The sequence below is a fragment of the Teleopsis dalmanni genome, unplaced genomic scaffold (genome assembly GCF_002237135.1).
Source record: "Teleopsis dalmanni isolate 2A unplaced genomic scaffold, ASM223713v2 unscaffolded_contig_0270, whole genome shotgun sequence".
Lineage (NCBI taxonomy): Eukaryota > Metazoa > Arthropoda > Insecta > Diptera > Diopsidae > Teleopsis > Teleopsis dalmanni.
Window position 1 is genome coordinate 1,094 of NW_024031652.1, and position 14,583 is coordinate 15,676.

The 14,583-nt window shown below is 29.3% G+C and overlaps 2 protein-coding genes across 2 annotated transcripts; both read right to left on the reverse strand.

The window, feature by feature from the left end:
• Window positions 1-307: 307 nt before the first annotated feature.
• On the reverse strand, window positions 308-2,242 carry LOC119663272 (protein regulator of cytokinesis 1-like). Its single transcript, XM_038072926.1, has one exon. It carries the CDS (start codon window positions 2,219-2,221, stop codon window positions 320-322), a length of 1,902 nt encoding a protein of 633 aa, XP_037928854.1. The 5' UTR covers window positions 2,222-2,242; the 3' UTR covers window positions 308-319.
• Window positions 2,243-13,269: 11,027 nt separating this feature from the next.
• Window positions 13,270-14,578, reverse strand: LOC119663270 (glucose dehydrogenase [FAD, quinone]-like; the record flags this gene model as incomplete). Its single annotated transcript, XM_038072925.1, has 2 exons — window positions 13,270-14,271; window positions 14,332-14,578. Coding segments are annotated over 2 exons (1,161 nt in total), but the record flags the coding sequence as incomplete, so codon positions are not given.
• Window positions 14,579-14,583: the final 5 nt, after the last annotated feature.

Genomic DNA, 14,583 nt, shown 5'->3' on the forward strand with positions numbered 1-14,583 from the left:
ATAAACCATTAACATACTTACAATAAGATAATTGTGATTATAATTATAATTTGGATACATCAATTTCTACTCTTCTACTAAAGATACTTTTTAAATCAAATTTCAAAATGTCTTTTTTTCATATTAAATCATTTCAGTTGACTCAATAATTGATCAGTTAATTTAACTGATCCCTGAATACAATTGTTAAATTTTTAAATAAAATATTGATGTTTACAATGTTTAAATTAATTTAAATATTAAAATAAATTTTGAAGTAATCAATGTAAAATAAAAATAATAACAAAATAATTTTAACTTATATCGGAATTAATTTATATTAAGGTTTTGTGTGAAGAAAGTATGTCAAATTACGTGGATTAGGTAACGTCAGTAGTCTCTCCGATTCGGTTGGCTGCGTCTTTCCAATAGCTTCCGATATAACTGGTCCGGAGCTGGTGTTAAACATAAAGGAGTGATCTGTTGACTTATTGTTCTTCTCAAAATTTTTTGAAGAATTACCATTTGCCTGGTCAGTGAATATAACTGTGGTTTTGCTTGTTGCTATTGATGATGTTTTGGGAGATTTCTTCAAAGTATTGTGTTTTTTATTCGAACCACTGAGGTGTGTCAGATTATTAACCCCTAACATTTTTCTTGAAGACACACCAATTGATGGACGACTTTTGCAAATATTTGGACTATTCAAAGATTCCATTAAACAACGCTTAACAGTTAGTCCGTTGTTATTTATTGTTGGCAGTTTACGCTTAAGCGATGAAGATACTTTCCTTGCTGAATTTGTTATTAAAGGTGAGTTCAACGTGGATATTACTGAGTTGCTTTTACTAGATATTGCACGTGTTTGCGATTTTACTTGCATATTCTTTCGAGTATTTGTACGTTGTTCCTTTGCTTGACGTTTCTGAGCCCATTCATTACTCATATAATCTACAATATTTTCACCATAAACAGTAAATGGTTTATGCTCCCGTACTTTGTATATTTTAACCAATTCTGTAATTTTTCGTTCAATAATTGGTAATTTGGTCGTAATAGTTTTTCGCTCCTTTTCTTCTTTCAAAAGTTGTCCACCACGGTTATTATAACGACCCGGTTCTGTAGCTTTATTCTCTAATGCCATCATACGTTCCCAAAGTATCTTTCGACTTTCGAATAGTTCAAAAATCTCTTGATTAGTTTCATAGTATGTTTGTAGATCATCGAGTTCCAGTTCGTGCAAGACCAGTAAATCATCTGTATAGTAATTATTGTTAAAGTTAGAGAAACGATTTCGTTCTACTTCCGACTTAAGCGTTTTGTCCCACCATTGCGTTATTTGCTCACGTAATTGTTGTATATAAAATTTGATGTTTTGACGTTTGAGCGCTTCGCATCTCTGTATTTCCTTGTAGTAAATATCAAATGCAACTTGTGTGTAGTCATTTAAGTGTATAAATTTATTACGTGTATTCGTAGTTATATTTAAGAGATTCCATAATTTTTCTAAGCTCTGTCGCATGTTATCTATACCCTCACGTACCTCTTGCACCTTCGCACCGTAACGTTTATGCATATATTGCAATCCATTAAATGTCTCTTCATCAAGTTTTATTTGATGATGATTTAAAAGTTTATTTTCATTGTCGGTATTAACTTCCAATTGCAGTATTTGTAAATAATCTTTTATTTCTTTACGTAAGTTAGATACATCATTTAAGCGACTCATGCGAATAGTATCTAATTCATTTAAATGCTTGCGAAAATCATTTATTTCATTTTCCGTTGGTAATGGATCTTCCAGCAATGGTTGGGCTTCTACACCAAGTTCTTCGCAAAGTGCCCTTTGTTGTAGCAACATCTCTCGAATGTCTTCACGCTTCTGACGCAAAGACTCACGCAAGTCCTGTAAACTTTTATCCAAATCAGATTGTTGCATTAATAATGGAATATCTGGATCGGTGCATGGTAATTCTGCCTCTATATTGAGCAAGCGATGTAAATTTTTAGCTTCGTCTTTTAAATCATTTATCTCTCTTTCAATAAATACTTTCTTTTCTTCAGATTCCGAAACCAATTCTGTATAAAATGACTCTGCGTGCCTTACCAATTTACGTAAATGTTCCTTACAAACTTCAAGTGGAAAGATTTCAATCCATATATTCAATAATTTTTTGACATTTATTTTTGATGTCGTTTCGATCTTAAGCAAAAGCTTTTCAAGTTCGATAAGTTCTGCCATTTTTTTGTTTTGTTTCAAGATATTTAAAAACAATTTACTTCTTCACGTTGTTTTTCTTCTTTACAAATGACACTTTCAAGTATAATTATGGAACAATCAGAATAAAATATGCTAAATTAGCGATGACACTTAAAGCTTTGTTAAAAGTTATTATTGTGGTTACTTAGTCAAAAATAAAAACAGGGTTGTTGTTTTTATACATTTGTAATGTAATATATATTCATTGTAACAAGAATCTTATATGGCGTTTACATTGGCCGAAAATGGCTCATTTTGAATGAGCCATTTGAAAGTGTTTACATTCGTTCTATTTCATTTGTTCTCATTTCAACAGCTATTTTTCAACTTGCATGTTGATTTGATTTTTGGCCTGTGCCAAAAAAATGTTGCATGAAGGTTAAATATGCCTTCAAACCTTACATTAGAAACTTAAAATATATTTTTAACTTCGATTAATTACTTTTTGGGAAGTAAAAGTTCTAAACAGCAGTGCATCGTTTTCAAGAAAATGCAACCACCAAACATTTGTTTACCTTTTTTTGTGAATATGTTAAAAACAGCTTTTTCAAACTGTCAAAATGCCATGAAGAGCTTTCATTTAGGGTATGTTCAATGGATTCCTTTGCATTTGGAACGTATGTGGTTGCTCTCCGTGAACGCGGTCCTAGATTCATACTGTATCACGATGTAAGCGTGATGAACAATAGTATATGTTCATTTTGCTTGGTGAATACTTTTTATATTAAGGCGAAGAATATGACTATGTGCGGATACCTCATTTGTCGGGACATTTCTTTGCTATCTTAACATGAGCCATTTTCGGCCAATGTAAACGCCGTATTAAATTTAGAATCTTAAAATCTTATATATATATACATATAATTATAATTATACTTTATTATTATAATATAGAATCTATATTAAGTTCACACATCTCTATAGTTTATTTAGACATACAAAAGCAACTATTTATAACCGATTACTTAGTGATTAGTTGATAAGAATAATTTTGATACATTTCTGTATTTTTAATTTTATTTTGTGTTTCCACTTTTTATTATATATGAATATAAATTTTTACAATAGAAGTAAATTTTTGCAAAAAGTAAAAAGCAAAAATTAGAAGATTTATTTTTAAATACCGACTGCTTATTAAATTAATATTTAATAATACAGCTTATTCTAATAGATGGCGCTAGCATCTCTAATGCTTTCGCTTGCTGATATTAGATATAAAAAGATTAGTAAATTTCATTTTGCATATAAACAGAATGAATTAAATTAAAAAAACCAACTAATTTGAATATAAAGTGTGATTTAAAATTAATATGTAACCATTCAAACATATCATGATGTCTTACTGCATATGTAATAATTACTTTTAATTACTAATTATTATCATTATTAAAAAGAAGGAATAGTGCACTGCGACCTAAAAGATCTATTGTGCTCCTTATTTGGGTTAGAGTGTTTCTCCAATTTCTTTAATGAAAAACAGTATAGAGCCTACCTTTTCTAGTCTTGAATCTTTATGATCCATGAAATACCCTCTTAAGTGTTTTTTTCCGCTTGCGCATCAGAGCCGTGCACTTTCTAAGCTCATGGTATGTAGTTTTTCTCTCTTCTCTACAGTATCTGCAGTCTGAGTTGGATTGAATTCCTAAGTTCGATAGGTGATTATTCAATCTACAGTGACCGGTCAAAAATCCCGTAATAATTCTTATGTTGTTTTTTGATTGTGCTATGCAATCTTTGAAGCGTTTTAGGTTGTAAGTCTCTAACAGCATTTTAGATAGTAAGAGTCCCAATAGAGTTCTCTTTCTTTTTAATCTGTACCATTCATAAGAATGCATAGAGTTCTTTTGTCTAGACCACAGAATGGTTCTGGGTTTATCATTCTTGAGGCTGCGCATCTTCTAGCAAGTTTATCTGCTATTCTATTGCCTTGGATACCAGCATGTCCCGGAATCCCTTATTAGAGAAATATTTTTAACAGTATTGAGTTCCAACATCAAAATTTTATTATTCAATAATTGATTAATATTTACGACGGTTTCGAGTATTATCAAATACACATCATCAGTCATCTTTGAGCAAAAGATTCAATTAATTATTAATTAAAAAAATATCGTCTATTTGCCATCGTATAACTATCTCCCATAATCATACTTAAATATAAATAATCATTAATTCACCAGAACCACTTGTTATCTTAAACACAAATAGTGGATGATGAGGTTTTAAAATGAACGAAGTTACGTATAACAAGAAACCGAACGATTTATTGCACTCTGTGATGAAGTGATTAAAAAATAATGTTTACTGATTTTAAAAGACACACTCCCAGGATACAATTGACTGAGTCGGTGAATATATTATATACCATATATGTTGATCATATGAAAAATACGAATAAAATATTCTGGAGTTATTTAGTATCACAAATAAATAGACATAACCACATAAAAAGGGATCGGAAAATGCTGATTCGCTCAGTAAACAAAAATTTATAAGTTACTGATCTTGTGACTTCACTGGTCTTGTGACTTTACTGATCTTGTACTAATCTTGTAATAATGATACAATAACGAAATTGGAATTGAATTACTAATGAACGAGGTATGACCAAGCGTAATATAATTCCGTTACACCTATAGCCTATGCAATATCGACATCATGGTGCGTGTTACAATATCAATTTATTCTCGAGATGAGCTTGTTTTTAAGTCGGTTTTTATTAACGTAATTACATAGATCTAGAGAGAAAAACTTGTAGAAACCCATACCCCCTGGTGTTAGTCGACTTGTGCTGCAGTGAGGAAAGGCACTACGTGAATAAGTCTTTGAGCGAAGACCTTCAAATAATTAGCACCCTCGTGTGGTTATATAATCTTGTATGAGTATAACAGATTTCTACCAAGTTCAAGTTTCTTTTCTTCCCAATTCGTGGGAACTGAACTAACCTTATCAGTGTCAATGAACTTTAAAATATTTTTATATAAAACTAATTTAACTGCGTTTAATTAAAATACACAAAAAAACAATAAAATAGTATATTATAATATATAATAGTATAATAATATAAAATAGTATTAGTATAGTAAATAGTCCTTAACAAAAGTCGGAAGAGCTGCTTTTAAAAAAATTTTAATGAATTCATTAACTAGAAAATTTGATGTACATCTATAAGGACTATTTATATGTTGAAGTAGTAATAAGTACACTTAAAAGTAACAATTTGATGTACATCTATAAGGACTATTTATATGTTGAAGTAGTAATAAGTACACTTAAAAGTAACAATAAGTAAGTAATAAGGTTCATAAAATAAGTAATAAGGTTGATAAACTTTATTTATCTATTCGATTTATTATTAAGTTTTACAATATTTATTAATGTTTCGTAATCATTTTTAGTATAGTTTTATACTTTGGTTTTAAAGAATTTATTTCCTGTGTCAACAACGGAAAATAAAACTTCATTTACTTGTAAATTTTTGAACAAATATCAAATCAAATTCGTGTAATTTCGCACGTCATAAACTTAAGCCAAATAAAATTAGATTACATTACTTAACTGACAAAAGTCATCAAATTCATTTAATGCCGACAATAAACAAACATTAATTAGTTTGTTTAATTGTTTTATTTATTTTCTTAACTATTATCCAAATATTATATAAACAAAACCACTTATGTGAATCGAGTTTAAGGTCAAATAAATCTGCAAAACTGAAAGAAATTACCTTAAAACGTAAGTTTTCACATGTGAATTTTTACCGGAAAATACAAGTTTTTATAATATTTCATCAAAAAAAAATGCTTTTGTAAAATTTGCTAACAATTACGTCAACAATTACCAAATTTAATTGTTCAAAAGTGAAAAAGGAATTACATACGAATTTACCAACGAAACGGTTAACAAATGCGTGTTAACATAAAAGTGGAGAAGATCTTATCAGTGCAACAATTGAAATTATCTCTTGTGTCATATAAATCAGCTCTGTTAAGCATCACTTTTATCAAAGGCACAGATACACTTTAACTGATTTGAGATAGATTAAGTAACTGGGTTTTGGAATATGGGCTTTCAATCAAATGGTGTTGATGAGTCAAGTTTCACAGTGGGTTACTTGTATGTTGCTAATGTAATCAGAGTCAATTCAAAGTCTCTTGAATAGTAATTAAAGACAATTAATGACACCAGAAGTACAGTATCAACAAAAATCGTTTAATCTAAGGGTGCTAAACTATATTATATATATATCATATATATTATATATGTTTTATTATGTTGAAGTTATTTGAACCAGTGCACTTGAGCACTTTTACTCTTTCTTAACTCGAGATATTTTCAAAACCTCTCTTTGCGCCTTGACTGGATTATTGTTTATCACTTGATCAGACTAAGTAATAATTGACCTCAGATCTGCACATCTCCCCGAGGAGTCTGTAACCATTATGAGATTTGATAACGCAGTATTAGTAAGTCTATCAGTGTTCGCAAATAATTTCATGGCTCTATCCTTTATGTATTTTTTGATCGGATCAATCTTGAGGTCCCTGAGGATGTCATTCGTCCTTATGCAGCATGGTACTTTAAAAAGTCTTCTCAGAGCCTGGCTTTGTGCAATTTCTAGCTGGCGAATAGTAGTGTTTGAAGCTTTGCTAAACGCTACACATCCATATATATGTTATGTATTATATATATATATATATATATATATTATATATTATATATATTAGTTGGCACTAGCTGGCGTACGTTGTTTTTTGTTTGTGTAGTCAACTAACAACATGAAACCTCAATATCTCAAGAAGCTATTTCGGCATATACCATAATTATAGTTGCTAAACTATACTAACCCTATTATGTGGTAACTGGAATCCTAGGCACATATTTACTTACTGTCTGTGCCTAATAGGAAGTCAGTCACAAATATTCTACGTTGATGACACTTAATAAATGGATAAATGGATTTTTGGGTGTCTCCCAAAAAAACCTTAGAACTCTTATACTCATATATATCATAAACTACGTAAAATAAGAGCATTTTTTCTTTTTTAATACAAAATGAAAAAAAAACGCTAAAAATGTTGAAAATTCAGTATTTTTTAAATTTCGAGCACTTTGACCCACTGTCAAACTCAGAAATAAGTATTTAAAATATAATTCAAGTAGCCGGCCATAAAGTGTGATTGTGATTTAAGCTGCTTAAATCGTCTATTTAGAAACCACATTAAAGTAAATAGAAAATAAATTAAAAATTATAAAAAAACCACGACAAAATATAATTAAAAAAGTTTGAGTAAATTTTTCTATTGTGAGACAGAAACATAAATAAGACACACATCACGTGCGTATAACCACATTCAACATATATGTTATGTCTGCGGAGACTGAGATACATCTACTAAAGTGACTCCAAACCTCAAAAGTGAAGTATTTCATTTGAAAATATTTCACAAATGTGCGGCAACTAATGTCTGTCTACTGATTTCTTTCGAGATAATCCAACTCATTATTTAACACTGCGAGCTTATAAATATTTCTTATTTATTTTCGTTTAATTTTAATATTAATTTTTTATTTTCTTTTCATTGCAGGTAATTATTGTTGTCGAATGACTTAACAAAATTTTATTGCACTCAAAAGGTATTTCTATTGAAATTGGAATGCGAAATCCGTAAGTCGAATGAAGTCACAGTAAGTCAATTGGAACAGTTTTGAAAAAATACTCCAAATTATAAAAAAAGCTCATATGACAATATATGATTTACCTCCAATGGTAGTAAATAACTTTTAAATGAAATAAGTTAATCTTATATATTTTTACCTTGTTTGTATGAATGAAACATATTTGCTCTGATATTGTACAATATTTAACATTTTAATGTAGTAAGTATTGTATTTCACCTTATTAAACCAGTTGATTTTATAAAAATAAAGAAAAAATATTTAAACTATGTGGAGATTTGCTGTTAATCCTGCTGTTAAATATGGCTTCTTTTCATTTTTATTAAGGAGTGATTGAATTATTCTGACACAGCGATGCCAATATATGTAGTAACGCATATACGCTACTACTGTAAATAATATCATAAGACTTTTTATATGGATGTGTGTCAGAGAACTGCAACATGTCATAATTTCAACAATTATAGTACACTTATAAAAAACCAACATAAATACGTATAAATATTTTTCTCATGCACTATTTATACGCATTTACATTCGCCACAGAAATGATTCATAAGTCTTTTCGTTAACGAGTAACGGTGCTAATGAATCAGCACACAAGAGTGCGTACACATTACACATATCACCAGAACCCATATTAAGCCTACCCTGGCACTTTAGAGCTGCCAAGAAATCCTGAGCAATCTTTAATCTTACTGTTACTGATTTCATCAATTTGATGTTCGCCAGACTATCCATGTGTATGTTTATTATCGTCTTAGTTGCCTCATATTTATTTAGTTAAATGGCTATTTCCTTGATTGCTAAGACATTTACTATTTTTGATGGTTGCATTCGACATTTTTCTCCTTAAATGAACTGATTGATTGATAATGAGCTCATTTTTATCAAAGCTCTTTTTATGGTATCTTAAATCATCCTTATTAGTGGCCATAATGAAATGAGATAGTGTAAATGTGCTATAAGTTAAAATGCAGGAAAGCCCTTTGTATGTTTAATCATATCTCATTAGCGACATAGATCAAATAAATTGCTTTTACGAAGGCTTTGGAAACATACTATAAGCCCACGTACTACCTTTAATACATTTATACCATTCATTAAATAATTGATTAAACATTAGTATATTAAATTTGAAAGGATTAAGTACTTTTTGTGTTTCCTAACAAAATTATACAAGTCTTTGCAAAGTGCATCACTTGTCAAGGTGTTTCCCGGTCAATAATCACAACGCTCTCTATTTTGAAACTTGTTACTTCTGGCAATTTAAATCAACTTTAAAATTTTTTAATATTGATTGCATAACTACCTTTGCAAAATATTTTTACCGTTAAATTTTTTTTTTTACCGTTGTTTACATACTTTTATTCACTTAATTTTGAACATGGCTGCTTCTTTTATATGGGTACTTCAAGTCATTTCCAGCCTATGTAAGCGCAAGTCATTAAAAAGTTAGTCAATTGAGAAACATATTTAAGTGTACTTGATACCTTCAAGCAATAAATTCGAATATTAAATAGACTTCATTAAAAAAAACCAAATTCAAAAAATAACAAACAACCAAACAAAGATACAATTTTGTACGCTAGATTGTTTCCTACTACAATTGATTCGATATCATTGCAAATTAAAATTCAAAATCCCCAAAATCAATAAGAAATTAAAGCAAACCCAAATAAAATCATATAGCAAAAAAAAAAATATCCAGTCATATTCACACGATTTTTTGCATTATTCGAATGCGAATTTATTTGTAATTAATTTAAATGTAAAATTATTATTTGAATTATTTGAATTTTTTTTTTTTTGTGTGTTAACAATTAACTTTGTTGTTGTCACCTGATATTTAATATTTTTGCTGTTTAATGACAAATTCAATTCAATCAACTTTTTGACAGCCGAAAATAATTTTCAATTAAGTCACTTCTTTAATGCGTCGTCGACGGTGTTTAGTTAAAGAGAAAGTTTCACCTTTGGGCAGTGGAATGGTCTAATGCGGTACCAAGCCGAAAATCGGTATTTTAATGAGCACTTATCATTACTCCACGTACATTAAAATGTGTTAATAAACAAATATGAGAAACTTAAGTTGATAAATTTACAGTTGATACTCTAATTTGGTCGGAGCATTTCACTTTTATTGCCGACCTTTGCATTTGACGACACATTAAATCATATTTTATAATCATAATATTTAATAAACTAGTTAGAAAATAACTAACAAATATTTATTATTTTCATTATTTTGTTATATATATAAATGGCACTTATATAACACTTCGCAGATTTTCATTAAATTTTTATCCAGTTTTTGAACTTTAATGACTGCCAGTTTGGACTGAGACTTTCTTAATTTAATTATTATAATTTTTTCTTTTTGATACCTGTTTGTTACATCTTACTTGGGAACCGTATTTGCTCCTAAAAGATATTATCATCAGTAATATCATTGAATAGGTAAAACTACCTATCATACCACTAGATAGTATTAAAGCACTTCTCTAACATATGTTCTAGTCAGGGTTTGAATTGCTGTTACTATGTTCTAGCAATTATTTTCATAGTCAAAAATAATTCTAGATTTAAAGTTGCTTGTTATAGATCATGTTATAGTCAATTTCATTTAGAAGCAATAACAAATTACATACGAAAAAATAACTAAAATCGGTTTTACAAAGTATTTATTTGTAGTGTCGTTATACTTTTTACTGAAATACACTATTCCATTTAGGTTAAGTTAAGTTCAAGAACGAGTTTCCACATATATCGCGCAATGAGTCCATTACGGTATCGTATAGCTCTTGGTTGAAGATGTTCCCTCTCTTGATGATTTGGTTTGCTAGAAGTTTTTTTATAATACCTTAACCACTTAATTTTCACATGAAATCCAAATTTATTTCTCTATATGTCACAACTATATATATATATATATCAAGAGTTATCTTAAACACTTGACTTGCTATCTATTTATTTTCTTTGATTCCATAACTATATTTCATAATTAATTTCGTTGCAGATTTTATAAACGACCTAATATTATTTCTTATACAATTCTTACCTTTAGTAATAAATTTGATGACTAGCACTATTTAGTCCAACTATTTATAAAACTTCTCAACACCGCCCATTCAAAAAGTTTTATCTTATAAACGACCTAAGAAATCTTCTCCAATACGCATTCTTCTATTTACCTTTATTAGAAGATTTGATAACTAGTGCTCTAGTGCTCTACTGCTTAACTACTTATAAAAATTAACTGCCTACCGTGTATTGTCACTGCCTACACTCAAAGTGTTTTGATTCATATAGTCTTATAGAACTTAATACGCTATTTATTAGATAGAAATTGAAATTAAATGCACAAATATCAGCCTTAATCTTCAAGTCGTACTATTTGATCGTTTATGCTGATAATATCCTTGGGCTAGGATGCGTCTTCAATTTTGTTCTACTTTCTGTTGAGTGTTTTCCTTGAAGTTCTACGGTGGGGTAGTTTTAGCTGTAAAAGAAAAATTTATATTTTAGAACAGTATTTAGTTATCTAATATTTAACATTTAGTCTGTATCAATTGTATTTGCAGATTTTATTAAATTTAAAATTTATAATATTAAAGATCTACCAACAAATCAAATAATGTTGATAAACTATTTGATTGAATATTTTACAATATCTGGGAATAGTTCAAAGATTTTTGTTTTGCTATTCCTCAGAATATGCTTACAGTTTTTATTTTCAACTAAATTTGACATGATAAATTAAACCAATCGGGTTTAATTTCTCCACATTCGAATTTTTTTACTTCACAACGGCTTAAAATCAACAAAATAACATCAATATAATTACTATTCCAATTAACGAGGAAAAAGAAGATAAACGATTCACACTTAAATACTAAAATACTTAATCTTATATTAAACTCAATTCAAACATCACCACGTTTCAGTTGGAATTATATTGATATAAAATAAGGAAGTAATTGAGAATTATAAATATATATATTAAATTAAATTATACATATTAAAACAATTATTGTTAATCTCAGCGAAAACTATAATATCTCGTTAATAACTACGAAAGCCTTTAAAACCTGTTTCATAATTTTTAGTTTTATTAGTTCTTTATAACGATGTTTTTTGATCTTTGACGGCGTTATAAGGACATTATGTTATAAGAAGTAATAAATTTGTCCCCAGGATGGATAAAACATCTATAATTAATGTTCTTATAATTGGCAATATGCAATTTGTGGCGATTGTAATAAAAATATATACAGTTTATACTGACCGAATTTAGAATAATTAATTTATTTATATTTCTTTATATTCTATATTTTTCATGTATAATTTGCTATCATGTAGAATAATTTAAATGACTAGTGTTGCCATGTTCTTTATACAGTTAAATTTGCCTGTGATGTAAAATCGTTGAAATTAAAAACAGTTTAAAAGGTACTGTATTTATGTGAACGGGGTATTGGGTACTTATCGAAGCTAAAAACCAAGTGACTGGTCACAAACACTTTCCAACTGTGCAGTGTCGTTAAATATGTAACTAACACCAAAGAAAATTTTAGATAATAAAATCTGTTAATTGTAACTTATATAAAATATAATAATTTAACCGTTGATGTTAACAAATTAATATATAGAAATAAAAAAAATAAGTTATTGAGTTTACCTTCATTCATCTTCATCTTTTTTACTTTATCGAACCTTAGTTAGTGTCTAAAACACTTTTACTCAATAGTGTCTATAACCATTTGAATGATCCACTGTAATAAAAACTTCATTGAATTCTGATAATAAATTATTCAGATAATTATATAGAAGTATACTTTGAAGCCCAGTATATCTTTCTGACGAAATACATACTGCATTTAATTTAAGAGAATGTTATACTAAATACATACAAATGTATTTGCTTTGTAAAAATCAACATTATTCATTAAAGTCGGTTCCCTCAAATGAATATCGTAAATTATTTCGCAATGCTCCCTAAACAGAGCATAGAATTAAAAATAATATATAATAGAATAAATATTTCATCCAATAGGAACAAAATTTGGAATAACATTATTCTTATGTGTCTATTTTAACTTATATACTTCAAATCAGCTTTATATATAGTATATTATATATTGTATGTACGCAATATACTCTAAAATATTTCAGAGAGGTTTTCAACAGTAGTGAATTACAACAAACAAAATTTTTTTCAATTAATTAAAATAATAAAAATAAAATTTTTATGTTGTTGCCAGTCACTACAACCTCACTCGAAACCTCTCTATTAAACACAATAGTCTCTATTAACTAAAATAGTCATAAATTTTAATAATTTTTACATTTATATTTTTATATATTTCTTAACCTTTCCAAAAGTTATAAAAAAAATTTTTTTTTTTTACTAAAAAATAAAACTAAATAGGAAACATTTTACAATTCATTGTGAGTATTTTTGCGAGCACCATTCTGCTCCCAATCTTCCTTTATCATCTCAGCACCTTTCTCGCCAATCATAATGATGGCAGCATTAGTATTAGCTGCAACAATGTCCGGCATAATGCTAGCATCGATAACTCTTAAGTTTTGTGCACCATGCACACGTAAACGCCAGTCTACAACAGCTTGTGAATCAGTCACTGGACCCATTTTAGTAGTTCCAACCGGATGATATACGGTAGTAGTCATGTGTCTAATATAACAACGCCAATAGTCGTCTGATTGAAAAACTAAAGAATTGCAAGCTTCCAAATCTACTTTATGTAGAGCAGCTTCACGTATCTTAAAAGCCTTCGTTTCCGGTAATTTACTATATATCTTTAAGGCGCGTACATAAGTATCTATATCACGTTTATCAGACATATAATTTGCATAGATTTTCGGTTTATCCAAGTAATTAGCGCTGGTTAACTCAATATGACCAAAAGAGAAGGGTTTCAAATGCAGCAGATATGTGATATAAGTATTTGATAGTTGATTTGCCGCCAAAATAGATTTTGCAACGCGTTCATTAAAACCGGTGGCAGCAACATAACCTTTCAATTCAGGACTCTGCATTAAGCTATAGAAATTAGTTGTTTGTATATCAGGATTTGGTCCGGTCTTTGAAGTAGTGTTAATGAAACCAGTTAATGATGTGGCTTCGTGATGCAATAATTTACTATGCCGACCCATTAGTAAATTATACATAGCATCTACCAATTCTTCTTCAGTGGGTTTTCTTGCAGTAGACTTATCGATTTGAAAAACAACTGGTAAACTGGCATGATCTTTTAGGTTTTGTCCTACAGCAAGATCCAACATGGTTGGTATGCCATGTTTCTTTAAGTGTGCAGTTGGACCCACACCTGTAAACGCATATGGGTTTAAAACTTATAAGAAAACTTAATTGTATTGTTATTTTTAACCTGATAACATTAAAATTTGTGGTGTGCCTATTGCACCAGCTGACAGCACTATTTCCTTGCTCACTTGTACTGTGTATTCCCGTTTGCCATTAAGCATGAAAGTAACCCCAGTTGCTTTCTTTTCAGCATTGAAATTTACACGTTTCACATGTGCCTGTCGTATAACATGCAAATTTTTACGGTTGCTATCTAAATGCGATTTCGCTGTAGTTATACGTCTACCGCCATCTTGTGTGCCCAATATATCAATCT